This window comes from Aotus nancymaae, unplaced genomic scaffold (genome assembly GCF_030222135.1).
Source record: "Aotus nancymaae isolate 86718 unplaced genomic scaffold, 86718_ANA_hifiasm-v0.15.2.pri h1tg000077l, whole genome shotgun sequence".
In the NCBI taxonomy this organism is placed as follows: domain Eukaryota; kingdom Metazoa; phylum Chordata; class Mammalia; order Primates; family Aotidae; genus Aotus; species Aotus nancymaae.
The window spans coordinates 7,798,184-7,813,716 of NW_026988492.1; the positions used below are offsets into that span (position 1 = coordinate 7,798,184).

A 15,533-nucleotide genomic window follows, 5' to 3' on the forward strand; every position below is an offset into this window, starting at 1 on the left:
TCCCAAGGGCTCCAATAGACTCGCTCTCATTCTCCTGGTACTGCTTCAGGTTGGTTCCTTTCTATTAGAAAAATGAGCTGCAGCAAGTTCAGAATGTGACTCCTCCCAGCACACTATCTCCAAGAAGCTGTCTTCAATGGCTCCTCAAAAAGCCTGGGCAAACATCTTTATCTCAGTAGTCTGATCTGGGTCAGGTGCCTACCCCTGAACCATTGCTACTGGGGAAGTGGGGCACTGCTTAAAGGTAACTGAGTTAATCTAGAAAGCCGAGGGTGTGACAATACCATCCAAACCACATGCGTGATTATTTGCAGGGGTGGTATGGTGAGAGAAGGAAGTAGGTGCTGCATTGCGCAGTCACACACATATCCAATAAAGTATTAAAAGTACTCAAGCTCACTAGTAATCAAAGAAACACAAATAAAACTATATAATTTGTTGCTTCTCCAGTTAAAAAAAGAAAGAAAAAAAAGAACGAAGCTGTATGTGTATGAGAAATGTGTAAAGGGGGCAAGACTGAGAACAGGCACTCACACAACTGTTCAAAGTATGTGTGTATGTGCTTGCATACATGGAAAAGCTTTAACTAAACGGCACTTAAGCAAACTTTATACCACAATCAGAAACATAATTGATTCCTAAATATGAAACAATAAGCTAGCAACAAACAGTAAAAAGTAAAGCCCCATCATAGTAGTCCTCCAGCATGATAGATGTTCCCATTTGTGGAGAGGAAAAAAAAGACTTGGGTGATTCTATATTCCTTAGCTCCTAGTCTTGACTTAGCCTATCTATGTCTATTTATTCTCTTGTTTCAACATTTTAGGCAAAACCCAGGGTGAAGTCTATATAGTTGAGTATACAGGGCAGAATTGGAGCCAGAACAATGGCTCCTGAAAACTAAATAACGTTTTTACCCCATGACTAACTAGGGAAATACAGGAAAGACAAAATACTTCCTAAGTATTACTGGTGAAATGTACTCCCACAGAATATATAATGCTTGACTATGGAGAGGATCTCTGATCTATAAAACCTGAAGAATTGTTGTTCATTTGAAAAAAATACATATTAAGTTGTACTTAAAGACACTATGAATATGAGTTAAGTCTGTGTCAACTCACAGGCAGAACAAGTACTAGTGTAATAATTCTTTTATGAGCTATGGTGCTAGTCCTACCCTTAGTAAAGAATCATGTCTATTTCTTGAATATGCAAACTACGTTGAATCAAAATCAAGTCTATCTCCACGACTTTCAACTAGAATGTCAACACCAAGTATGAGTTTGTGGATGGTAATCAAATACATGAAATCAAAACATTCCCCCCAGATTTCAATTTTGAGCAAGTGACTATTTCCATACTTAATTTCCATTCTCACACAGGAAGTGAAGGTATCCTAAGTCCCCTAACTTTGTACCTTTTCTAAGTCAGGATTTTCATTCCACTCTGAAGTGGTAGAAGAACTAAAACCACCTACTCCACTACCTTAACTTTTATGTCACATGACTTATGAAGTAGGTTTACATCATGGGATTTACTCTACAACCAGAAAGTCTGAAATACTTCTATTACATACAACAAAAGAGTGACAAAGAAATAGCGAAACTGCCTTAACTCGATGTATTACAAACAGCTAGTAACTAGCCATTGTAAAAGGAGTGATGATGAAGAGTATGGGCTCAGGAGTAAAAATGCCATGACTGGAATCCACCTCAATGACTGAGTAGCTATGTGATCTTTGGGTGTTACCTAACACACCTACACTTTATTGTCCTCATCTTTAAAATGGGCATAATAGGAGTACTAATCTCTTAAGGTTACTGTGAGGTTTAATAAGATAATTTAGCACTTAGAATGGTACCTGGCACCAAGGAAGCTTTCAATAAATGTTAACTATTACTCAAAAATTGAATAGTTCTTTATTTGTGTGGGTCAATCTCAGTAGTCCTAGAACTCAAAATACTATATTCTAATAGTTCTTAATTTGTACCATCTGCAAAAGACCCTTTAAGACTGCTTCAATGATTCTGAAAAGAATTAACAAAACTCTGTTACACAGGTGCCTGACTTTGGATACTACAATTGTTTCACTTACAAAACCTCCACTACAAAACACTAAGCTTGCAACAAAACAGTAAAATGAAAGCCACATAATATAATTTGGATAACACAGTATTAAATGTCCCTCAGCTGATTAGAGTAATGGGAAATGTATATACTTCCTGCACAAATGCATCTAGGGAAAGCAGGCTATATTTATTCAAGAACTAGAAAAAGGTTACAATATAAATCTATCAAACAAAATTCATTTTTGTTATATTCAAGTAATTTGTATGTATTCAAATTTAGACCAAATCAAGACAACAATCTAATACACAGATTATTATATAGCTCAAGGAGCATAAAACCATAAACATAAAAGTCTTGTTAATACAGACTACATAAATACACAAATCTCAAGTTTTAATGTAACATGAGCAAATTACAAGTACATGTGTTAGTGTTCTTTCTCCAAATTTCTAGTAGTAAATATTGTATATTTAGCAAAAGCACACAGAATGTATAAAACCTTCAACCACATGTAATACAGACTAAGAAGTGTAAAATCAAGTAGAATGTGAGGTTTTTATATGTGAAGATGTACATTTCAGAAAGAACCCAACACGAAGTAAATTCATTAACAAACATATTGCAAAGGTGGTCACTCACAAAAATGCTTATCATTTGCAATTGTATACAGAGAACAGACTGCCCAGAAATTAAGTATTATAGTAACCAATCTTAAAGAACAAATAACTTATTTGGGAAGTTAAAATAGTGGAGATCAATGTAAATTAAATAACACATGAGTGAGAAAATATACAATATACAATAGCATGAGGTGAGAAAACTGAATACTGTGAAAAAGATTTATTAATCTTTACCAGTTGGTTTTGATAAACTATTGGTTAGTTTTTACAGTAAATTGTCAAGATTTTCATTGTGACAGTATTTTCCCTCACACATCAGAACCTAGAAGCAATATGCCTTTTTTTCCCCCACCCCTCAAAACACAGAAATAGGTTTTAGAATACCAACTAGCCATTATGGAAGCCATAAGATACAGATATTCATCAACATTACACAAGTTACAATTGAGGTACCTGGACAAACACTACCAACATTTATGGAAAAAAAAAAAAAAAAAAGGTTGGTTTTAAAAGTGGTTAGTACTAGGAGTTACAATAAACACACTACTAATGTCCTCCTGAAACCAAAATGGGTGAAAACCTTATTGCCATTCTGCCAAACACCATATAACTAAAAATTGAGTCATGAACCCAATGTACATATCACAGGATTAAAACTCCAGTTAAGCAACTGAGCTAATCATTGAAATACCAAGTTTCTTTAAGCTATCAATGCTGTTTAGAAGCATCATCAGAACAAATAGAGATTTAGTTATAAATTGGACTGGGCTACATTCTGTAATGAAAATTTTGCTTAGTACTAAAAAAGAATCTCAAACATCCTAGAAAAGTTGTGGAATCATACTCTTTATTATTCCTGAAAGAAAATTTGCCATGTTTGATGATACCTCTATTCTTCCCTGTGGTTCTAGGAGTTCTACATACCAAGTAATTCAGAAATTAATAGGAGTATTTAAGCAAAAAGAATACCAAAAGCAGACTTTGTATCAACATATACTAGATAGATGGATTTTTTTAAATTACATGATAAATGTAAATCATAAAATTGAATGTACTGATAAAGGTACACCTATTTTGTGCTACATAAAAAACCGCAGACTGCAAACTGCGCATGCTTACCATAACGTTTTACCTGGGGCCGATGAGTGGGATTTCTTGCAAATATTTACTGCTATGATATAAAATAACTATGTGCAAACTGCAAGGTCCCTAAAATAGCAGTTAAAGAGTTTATATACAGAAAGATGTAACTATCTGATCAAATATGCAAGAGACGGAATTTCCCAGAGTTTATAACACAGAACAATAACCACCACAGGCTCCTCCTCCTTGGCCTTCTTCCCTGTGTGACAGTTTGACTCCTTTATTCTGATTCTCACTTTCCCACAGTCCAGGGGTCTGAATGATCTTTTCAACAAGTTCTTCAAAGGCACATTGTACACCATCACAGGTTTTTGCACTTGCCTCTGAAATTCAAGGAAAAATATCATTCATAGTATATCCCTTTCTGGCCATATCCTCATGTTTTTCTGGTAAACTATCAGAGCATAAATATCACCCTGCAATATATTAAGATCCAAATCAGCAATTTTTTCGCACAGGTCAATAATTAGTGAATTTCCAACTCTCAAAATTGAGCTACTTAAATTCTATCCATAAGAATATTAGTATATAAATTTATACCAAAAAAATGCTGGTTTATAATCTTAAAACTGTGATAGAATTATAACTTGTAAAGCCCTACTACTTAAATAGTATGTGAAAGTTTTTTCCTTAAGCTTTCAGTTAATTCTTAAAACTGGCTCCCAAGGCAGAAATACAGAAATTCATGCAAAAAATTAACTTGATTATTCTGTGCCTTCAACCAAGCAGCTCCAGGTAGCTGGATAAAATGACAAACCACCATGAACACTGGTCCCACTCTAAATGTTTGCTCATGAAACTCAACTGGACACAGCACTGCTTCCAACCCTATATTTCCTTAGTGATGACCATGACCTTTCTCACTGTCTGAGATGACTACTTTTTTTTTTTTTTTTTTTTTTTTGAGATAGAGTTTCGCTTTTGTTACCCAGGCTGGAGTGCAATGGCTCGATCTCAGCAAGATGACTACTTTATTCCTTCCTCTCAACGCTCTTTTGCAGCTAATAATCTAGTTAGCATTATGCTGAGAAAATCAGAAGCAGTATGGCAAGAACTACCTCATTGTCCCACTAATAAATTTACCAAGCTACCTATGTATGTGTCCTCATGCTCTGCCTTACCTCCTGTGAGAATGAATGAACTATCCCTGCTGCCTCCAAGCCATCACCTTCTCTTGTTCCTGGAGTCTCATCCCTTCTCATTTACTGAAGGATCACACACTCTCTCTCTATTGGATCATACCAATCAGCCTAAAAGTCTGCCAAATTATCTTTCATCTTATTAAAAAACAAACTTGCTCTCTAGGCCATATAGCCTTCTGGTAGCCACCCATTTCTCTACTCTCTTTGAAAGCTCTTCTAAAGAGTTATCCACATAAGCTCCTTCCACCTTCTTATCTCACATTCTTTCTTCAAACTATTCTAATTAGGGTTTTGGTCCCACCACTCCAGTAAAATCATTCTTTTCCAAGACCACCAACAATCTTTATCCTGTCAAATCCAACATCCTAATTATATTTGACATCTTTGGTATTTGATACTGCTAATCATTTCCTCTTCTTTTAAATAAACTGTTCCCTTGACTTCCAGGACTCTGAACATGCCTGGAAATCCTCTTATCTCACTGGCACGTCATACACAGCCTTATTTGCTGGCACTTCCTCTTTCTGCTGACTTCTAGTTGCTGGAATCCCCGAGGATTCAATCTTTTTTTGTTTTGTTTTTGAGACAGGGTCTCACTCTGTCACCTAGGCTGGAGTGCAGCGGCACGATCATAGCTCCACTGCAGCCCTGGCCTCCCAGGCTCAAGTGATCCTCCTACCTGAACCTCCAGAGCAGCTGGAATCACAGGCACTTGCCACCACATACAACTAATTTTATTTGGAGATGAGGTCTCACTATATTGCTCAGGTTTCTTCAGCCCTTTTCTATCCATATTCTTTCCTGAAGTCACCATTCTAATAACATGACCTTAAATGCCCCCTAAATGCCAATGACCAGCACTTACACCAGTTATCTGAAAAATGTCTCATTCTTATGTCAAAACAAAATTCTTGATTCCTCATTTCCCTACACTAAACCTACTCTTATCTCAATCTTTCACATCCCAATTACTGGCAACACAATTTACCTCACTGCTCATGCCAAAAACCCGGAGTTATCTCTGATTGCTCTCTTTTCTTGTTCTCCATACCAAATCTACCTACAAATCCTGTCAGCTGTACCTTCACTATACCTCCCAGAACTGCCCATTTTCCACCACCCTCTACTACTGCACAGTCAAACCACTGCTTCCTTCATCTGGGCCACTGCAAGACAAGAAATAGTCTCTTGCTTGTTTCCCCTAGTCCATTTTCTTTACAACAGAATCTTTTTACAGAGTATCAGGTCACACCACTGCTTCCCTGCTTTCCACCACAATTAGAATGCAATCCACCTCCTCACCATTTGAATGGCATCTTTCCATCAGCCTTCTCCTCAACACACACTATGCTCCAGTACACATGCTTTCTTCCTGTTCCTTTAACACACTAGCCTGGTTCCTACCTCAGGAAATATTCACTCTTCTCTCAGCCTGAGATCTCCCTCTAGACCAGGCGTATCCAGTCTTTTGGCTTCTCTGGGCCACAGTAGAAGAAGAAAACCTCCCCAGGTTATTCTGTTTTTTTTTTTTTTTTTTTTTTTTTTTTTGAGACAGAGTCTTGCTCTGTTACCAGGTGCCAGGCTGGAGTACAGTGGCACAATCTTGGCTCACTGCAATCTCCGCCTCCTGAGTTCAAGCAATTCTCCTGCCTCAGCCTCCCTAGTAGCTGGGACTACAGGCGCACGCCACCACGCCCAGCTAATTTTTGTATTTTTTAGTAGAGACAGGGTTTCATCATGCTGGCCAGGATGGTCTCGATCTCTTAACCTTGTGATCCGCCTGCCTCGGCCTCCCAAAGTGCTGGGATTACAGGTGTGAGCCACCGTGCCCAGCCTCCCCTCGTTATTCTGATATAGCTCATCCAATTTTCTAGATCAGGGGTTGGCAAATTCTTTCTGTAAAGGGCTAGATAGTAAATATTTAGGCTTTGTGGGCCATATGGCCTCTGTTGTAACTACTAAACTCTGCCATATGGCACAAAAGCAGCCACAAACAACATGTAACTGCATGGACATGGCTGTGTACCAATACAAATGGTGGGGCCAGATTTGGACCAGGCTGTAATTTGGCAACCCCTGCTGGACCATGTTTCTCAAAAATTAATGTGCATACAAACCATATGAAGAGCTTGTTAAAATGCAGATTCTAATTCAGAAAATCTGGGCTAGGGCCTGAGCTGAAGCACTGCTAACAAGCTCCCAGGAGGTGCTGATGATATCAGCATATGGACCAGCAAGGCACAACTTTAGCACTGGGTGCCAAACTTTACTGAATGCCATTATATCCTGAGAGAAATGATTTGACTGTTTTTTATATGATTTCACATAATATGATCACACATTTTACAGAAAGAAGAATAAAGAACCTTGTTACATAGTTAAGATTTTGTAGCACAAGGCAACTACAAACAATACTATAAATACATTTTATGGTTCATAAAGAAATAAACTTGGCAAAAACTCCATTTAAAAATTCCTCATTAATAATGAAAGTATAGATATTCATTCACACACCTACCTATAAACAACATGGAATGCTTTCGTGCAAATTTCAGGCCTTCATTTCTATCGACTTCACGATTTTCCTAAAAGATAAATGCAGTGATTAAGAACGGCTACCAAAACACAGAACCAAAAGGCCAAGTGTCTGCCTTCTTACCTTATCAATTTTATTTCCAACTAGCATGTTTACTATGTCATTTCTTGTACAGTATGTTTCCAATTCATTTAACCAATTATCCAGTTTAACAAATGTGTCTCTTCTTGTGACATCATAAACTGAAATAAAAGGAGTCATAATAAGCATTAAAGATAAGAAGCAGTGGCATATTTCTGATATGTAGCTAGGAGTTGGCATTAGTAAGCAATATAGGCAAGTCTGTTTTTTATTGTCTTCAACGATTAACAGTGTCTACTGATCCAAATGGAAGAAACAAGTGTTTTTTTTTTAAAGCATACACACACAATTCAATCCTATTAATACATACTGTCACAGAAATGAAATTATATCCTGTGTAATAAGTGAAAACCCATTTAATACCCATTAAAGCAAAACACTACCTGTTCCCATTCATAATGATGAATGAGGTCTATCCAAAAACCAGAGTGTTTAGATTCAAATTTGTGGCAAAATATCAAAAAAAATTATGAATGTAAACATCTATGACCCCATTAATTTGTTTATTACAAGAACCAGAATTTACAGGTTTGAAAAAATTACAGTACAGTTAGTGGACGGATTCCTGATGTTCTTCCTGTTATCACTTTCATCTTATGTCATTGTGCATTATAATAAAGAGCTTATTAAAGTGTTTTCTAAACTCAAGAGATGCTGAACCTAAAGGCTAAGTGTCACTATCAAGCCACAATATTAAGATAATTCTACCTATTAATACAATTGATCAATACTCATTTTAAACAGTTTTCCAGGAGTATCAAGAACAAGCACTTTTCAACAAATTACACTGAGAATCCACATTTGATTTCTAAATTTTGTTTGATTATAAATCAATAGTGTTAAGTGCTTAGTGATATTTTGAGGACTAATAAAGCAGATTCTACTAAGCAACAAAAACTCTTCCCTCTTTATAAACTGTAGCAAATATTAATATGCTGATGACTGAAGCCCAGGTTCTGTAATACTCCAACAGTCCAACATATGCTAATCAATCTTCAACTATGTTCTCATTGACATGTGCTTTCAAACCAAATAAATCAGTCTTGTCTTTATTTTTTAAGCGCTAAACAAAAGACTAAAATCAAAAGTTTTAATAATCATTAATATTACATGAAGTTAATACAACTGCAAGGTACATAAAAGTAGCTCTAACAAGAAGTAAAACAAAAATGTATTAACTTTCACAGACTAGGACAATCAGAAACTCCAATAAATATTTTTAAATAGTACAATAATTAAAGCAAACACTTACCTAATATAACACCCTGTGCACCTCTGTAATAGCTGGGAGTTAATGTTCGAAACCTCTCTTGACCAGCAGTATCCTAAAAATGATCATTATTATTAAATAAAGTATAAATAATAGACCTTCAATATACTAGTTTAAGAGCAGAAAGTAAAACAGCATTACTAAAAATAATATTAATGCATGAGCTCATTAAAAAATGGGAATTTAAATAAGATGTGTTCACTTACTGACAAGTGTCACAAAATAAAATTATTTATAAATACTGATCTCTAGAGAAATGCAACAATGTGAAAGGTTTTCTGCCATTTTGAATTTAAGATTTTTATCATACCTGAAACAAAAGCCATGGTTCTAAACTTCAGCTGCACAATGAAATTTTCTGGGAATCTTGAGTCTAAACTCCAAAAAAATTCCTGTTCAATTGGTCTAAGGTAATGACGGTTATTTAAAACAAAAACAAAACCAAAAACTTTCCAGGTGCTTTTCATGTAGAATCAAGGCTAAAAACCACTGATTTACTGATGTGAAGAGAACTTTCGTTATTTTAGGTAACGAAATTTTAGGTTGGGCTCTTTTAAGTGTTTTCTGTGTATCTCCTTTTGAGAAAATGCATGTAACCAAGCCACTCTTTATTACATGTTGTCTCCGACTCAAATTAGAGTAAATGAACAATGTACACTAGGTAGAAAATGTAAATTTCATAAAGCAGGGACTCATCTGTTTAAATCACCAGTTTAACCATCAGGCAGAGAGCAATTCTTGAAAAAAGATAGTTGCTCAGAATTTGTTGAGTAAAAATAATAATAATAATGATGATGAACCAACCTATTTAACAAGCCTTTACTTACAGGCCCAATTCATTCTCTCTATTTATTGTCTTTCTACTGTCCCTAGAATATGGCTTCAAGGTACCTAAGATTATACAAAGCAGGTCAGCCCACCACCTGTTTTATTAAATAAAGTTTTATTGAAACACAGTAGGCCTATTTGCTTATATATTGCCATATGGGCCACTTCAGGGTTGGACTAAATCCTATCTGGCCCTTTAAGAAAAAGTCTTCAGTCTGCTGATATAAAGTAACCTGAAGAAAAGTAAGAGTAAAAAATGTACCAACTCTCAACTTAGCTACCAGTCCCACTGCTGGAAGTGAGAGTTTGCTATGGGACAAGCAGAAGCTCCTCTAGATGATATAAAAAGTGTTAGAATAACCTCAAGAGGTTTATAAGATTGGAGAGGAATTTAAACCGGCAATGAGGGGCTTGAGGGGCTTTAGCAAGATACTAGGGAGTATCTGTGGTCATTTATAACCCCAAAAGAGAAACTTAAGAGGAAAGTAACTTTTCAATGTACATCACTTTGAACACTCACCACTCTTCCACAGACATACTTATATAAATCTGAATGTCTTTCCTTCCAGATTCTCACCACCACAGAAACTAATCTCCACCCTGCCATGTTTAAGTGAAGAAGTAACAGATTTAAAGTAAATTTTCTAAACAAATAAATGTATAAAATAAATGATTTTTCTCTTTACAAAATTCTCTCTGCCTTAAACTTTCTTACAAAACCTGCCTTGGATTTTAAAATTATTCAATTTGCATACTTACTCAACTTTTCAAAAACAATAATATAAATTAAAAGCTGCTTAAAGCAAAGTGAACTTGCTATCTACCTAAAGCAGATTAAAATTTTGATAATAAGAGACAAGTCAACATGGTAGTTTGATAATCATTAATGAAACAGCACATGGATGACCAGTGATCTTTTTTGATCACTATGCTCAAGTAATCAAAACCCAAATTTGCAGGAAAAAAAAGAATCAACTAGAAGCCAAATGATATAACTACTATGTATATGATAGTAAAATTATTACTATGTATATCAGTGAAAGTGTCACCACTTTTACTACCGCCACTTTTAGGAAGCAATTGATAATATATATAAGAAACTAGAAATGCTCTTCAGAGCCTTGCACTAGTACCTATTTCAGAAAATCTTAATTCATAAAGACTCAATAAAAATGTATATTTTAAAATGACAAATCATTATGAGACTGTGTCCTAGCTATTTGCTTACATGCAAAAAATGACAAATTAGTAACATTCAAATTATTCAGTTTCCAGATACATTATAACTTTTAGAATTGCACAATGTTAAGCATTTAACTTTTAGTAGTACAGACTATCTTTTTTTGAGAGAAAAAAAAAAGAAGGAAAAGTCATTATTTAAAAGACAAAACTCAGTTTTGGAACAGTGAATTTGGAAATTTAAGAAGTATCTATTTTTCCATACATGCAATACTGTTCCATTTTCATAACAAATAGCTTGGGGCAAGCATTTTAGCCCCAAGACTTTGTGATAACAGGAAAAACGTTTATTCTATTTGCATAAGGAAACTGTATCCATAACTTCCAAAGCTGGCAGAAAACAAGTGAACATGAACTTTGTTCTCTCCGGTCTTCATTGAGATCAACTTCAAAAACTGCCTTAATGAAACACAACATAAAAATCAGAACCGCAATTCCAGTTAAAATATCCATAAATCCCAATGTTTTAAAAGTAAAGACCATACGCAAGAAAGTTTTAATGTTGAAATATTACACTTGACTTTGACACTTTACTTGTGAATATTAGTAATTAGGCCAGATGTTTAGAGCCTTGCCATTTTTGGATTCAATTATAAAAATGTTTAAATAGGTGTTATAATTTAGGAGGTGGAAGGAACCCTGTGCAATAGCATTGGATCAGGATTTATAATAACTATAAAGTGTATATGCTTAAGTAGAAGTTAGATTTTTGCTTGTGTTTGTTTTCAAAACAGTAATATGTGGTAGGTATAATAACATCTTTGTAAGATAAAAGAAGCACAGCTTTTTGTCTCTGTCCTGTGGTTTTATTTTCTGATGGGGGAAGAAAAGAAGAAATTACCAAAGATATATAGAAAAGTTCAGGGCTAGGAAAGATCTAGAAAGGCTTAAAAGATAGAATAAAGTGAAAGTGAAGCAAGGACATAGCAAAAGGCAGTAGAAGGAAACAACCTCTCAGATGCCATTTAGGTCATGATGAGTATGCACTTTCAGGACGCAAGAGGGGCAGGGTTAAGCTTAATTATTCTATTTCATCCTAAAAGAAGCTTCCAAGTAGGAGAGAAACTCATTTGATAAATAAAACTATAGAAGAATTAGGCAACTATGGATTCATATATTTCTAATTGAGTAGAGGGGCCTTCCTAAATACAACATTACACCCAAATGTCATGATAAAAACAGCTGATCCTACCATATAAACATTAAAACCTTGGTATGACAAGAACACCCTTTACCTCCTCTTCACCTCCCCACTCCCATTATTCATCCTTAAAAATATTTGAAGGTACATGACAAACTGGAAAAAAAATCTGTAGCATACGGCAGAGTTAGTATTATACACAAACCAGAACACAAACATATATTCAACTGAAACACGATTTTAAAGGCAAATGACAGATTAGAAAATTATACCACATGACAAAGACCTAATACTTTTTTTTTCACTTGCCAAAAGCATGAAGACTAATACTTTTATTATATAAAGACTTTAATGATGAAAAAGATGAATGCTAATATATAAATGGGTAAAATATGTAAAAAGAAAATTTATTTTTTAAAATGATCAATTGAACAGGCAAAAATCTCTTATCAAAAGAAATGCAAATTTAAGTAAAACAGCATCACTCAGAGGCAAATACAGAAAGAATGATAATAGTACAGATTAGCATGTGGAAGAATGAATATGAAAATATAATTGGTGGTAGTATAAACTGAAAAAAGGCTTTTTGGTATACATTAATGTTAATACTTCATATTCATTTCTGCTTCCAGCTACACATTCTAAAGTAACTGGACAAGTACACACAGAAGTATAAATCAGGATGCTCAAGGAGCTCTAATCTTTGTGAAAACCTGGAAAAAATTTAAGTATTTCTCACTGAAGGCTGACTAAATTAAAGTACAGCTATGAAATGGAATACTAGGTGGCCATATAAATGGATATAGCACATACTGTGTGTGGGGGCCAGGAGGAAGGCAGGAAGGACAAACAGGTTTAAAAATGTAAGATATAATCCCTTTCTTTTGGAAAACTGCACATACCCGTATGTGTAGTGGTATGTATACACATCCCTAGATACTTTAAAGAATGCTCACTGAAATGTATTCAGTGGTATACATTTATGGACGGTCTTCTCTATTAATGTCTAATTGTCTCTATTATCGACCCTGTATTATTCTTACCCTGTATTATTCTTACAAACCTCTCTTCTTTAAAAAACATTTATAGGTCTATGGTAAAGACATCTCTTCAATAATACCTGCCAACCTTTCTGTCAGGCAAAAACTAGAAAGTAAATTTAAAAGAAAACTATAAGAGAAAAATCTTAATGCAAGCAGCAACCCTCAGAACTGACTCTTATCTATATATTTCACAAAACAGCAGTAAGCGGGGAAAGGGATAATGAATTAACCATGAAAAGCATATGGAAATCAGGCCCCCACTTTAGTACAGAAAAAGCCAGCGTTCTTACATTGGTCAACATATTTTACCATAGTCTAGTCCAATGTTTTCCAAATAGTTTTGTTAGACATTACTGTTCTGATTGATATTAAATATATTTGGGGGAAAGAGGCAAACAGGCTAACAAATTTAAAGTACTGTACATTAGGAAAAACTGACAAAAACATTAAACACACTTACATAGTTATTTGTTATCTGGGGATAAGTGTGTATTAGAAACAGTGTGCCATTCAGAGAATGCCAAGAAAATGAACAACATCATACAATGCATGAACACTTGTTGTTTTCAATCTGTGACAGATGTACAAACAGCATTTACCACTTAACCACCATGTGGAAGTATGCCTCGATTTGATGACTGCTGATCAGTTCCAATTTGATTTCTTATGTTATAAACATATATCTTTAATCAAAGTAAATGTGGAAATTAGATATATAAAACAGTATATATTTAGAATATATGTATATATATTACCGAACACATTTAGATAGATATAGATATAGATAGATCAGTATGTAGGTGGGTAAATAGATTGAGGAAAGGGAGACACAGAGACAAACATAGACACTGAGCATCTTGGATATTTTTGACAGTTAATGCTACCTTATTTGGCACTAGCATGAGGAGATCTACCTAGTACAGCAATGGGGATCAGAATGGCTGGATTCACAGGAAAAAGAAAAGAATCCAGTAAGGAAAAACGAGGCATTAAAAATAAACTCAAAGTTTGAAACCTCAAATTTTACAAATACTTATACTAACACAAATAAAATTTTTTCCTAAATATAACATCATTCCTCCTCCACTTAACAATTGTCTTTAGTGTTAGTTCAGTCTAAATGGTCTTTTTAACATATCCAATTATGATTCTCTTTGGCAGATGAGAGGATTTTTTTAATATTCTGTTCTGTTTTGAAATATTCGTAAAGAATTATGCATTTTAAAATTTAAACAAAACATAGCTGCTTAATTACTCAATAAGATATACTCTTTGTTTATCCTTTAATCAGTATCAAATCTCCCAAGTTATTTAATATAAATTGCTCATTAACCACCTCTAGAACACTACACAAATCAATTTCTGTGTCCCTAAAAAGTAAAGTTTAATATTTTAAAAATACATTTTAAAAACTCTTACCCATATTGCAAGTTTAGCCTTATTTCCATCCACTGAAATTGTTTTCACCTTAAAGTCAACACCTTAAAGAAACAAAAATTTGGATAAGTCTCCCAGCAAAACAGACTTTTAAACTCCATTACCACAGAAAACAGAAAAATCACCTTTACCAAATGCCCAATTAACACCCCAAATTCTTAGAATTCTGGATGTGGAGATAAAAAGTATCATTAAAATCCAGGATGTTAGGATTTAATAGGGATAAATAAAAATCGAATGCTTTCAGAATTCACTCACTCACCTACCTTCCATTCTTCCAAAAAGGAAAAATAAAATTCAATTTAAGGTGATAACTCACTATGCATGTTACAAGTCAAGAGCTGCAATTACAGTGCTCACATAAAGAAGACTATCCATGGCTGACTGTGGATCATGGCAGATTCCAGGGGCTACCTAAGCATCCACATGCTATTGTTAAGAGTGCTATCCACTGCCAGCCAACCACTAACTGAGATCTTGAGTGTAAGCAGCTTGGAGAACTGGTAAAAATATAAGAGCCACTCACTCTTTGTCTTATAATCTCTTTATTTTGTTTTTATCCTTAAAAAAATACTATTTTTATATAATAACCTAATCAATGATAACTTGCTACAGCACAATTTTAATAAAAGAATTTATACATAAAAACATTTATATACAATCATCTATGAATTTTCATAAGTGAAAGAAAGGAGTGCCCAAAATTCTATGAAAAGCTTCTATAAGTACTAATTTATGTAAAGAAAAAAGTTTCATAAGTCACACAAGGCTTTATTACAGCAGCCAAAAAACAAACCTCTCCCTTTCCAGGAAAAAGAGTTGACACATGCCATCTGGCTTAAATGAACAGCAACTGCCCACATGTCTTTAAAGAGTATCAAAAACATAATGTGCAGTCTACCCCAATGGCCAGAGGGAAA

The 15,533-nt window shown here is 34.6% G+C and overlaps 1 protein-coding gene across 3 annotated transcripts in view; it reads right to left on the reverse strand.

The window, feature by feature from the left end:
• Positions 1–2,238: 2,238 nt before the first annotated feature.
• RAB18 (RAB18, member RAS oncogene family) overlaps positions 2,239–15,533 on the reverse strand; it is a 34,822-nt gene continuing 21,527 nt past the window's right edge. For 2 of the 3 annotated variants that reach the window (XM_012474201.2, XM_012474202.3), the window contains 5 exons: positions 14,596–14,657; positions 8,908–8,980; positions 7,638–7,756; positions 7,497–7,563; positions 2,239–4,159 (listed from right to left, as the gene is read on the reverse strand). In XM_012474201.2, coding sequence (XP_012329624.1) covers positions 3,984–4,159; positions 7,497–7,563; positions 7,638–7,756; positions 8,908–8,980; positions 14,596–14,657 — 497 coding nt within the window. In that variant the 3' untranslated portion in view covers positions 2,239–3,983. The remainder of the gene's footprint in view (positions 4,160–7,496; positions 7,564–7,637; positions 7,757–8,907; positions 8,981–14,595; positions 14,658–15,533) is intronic. The other variant, XM_064368563.1, reaches the window with a different exon arrangement.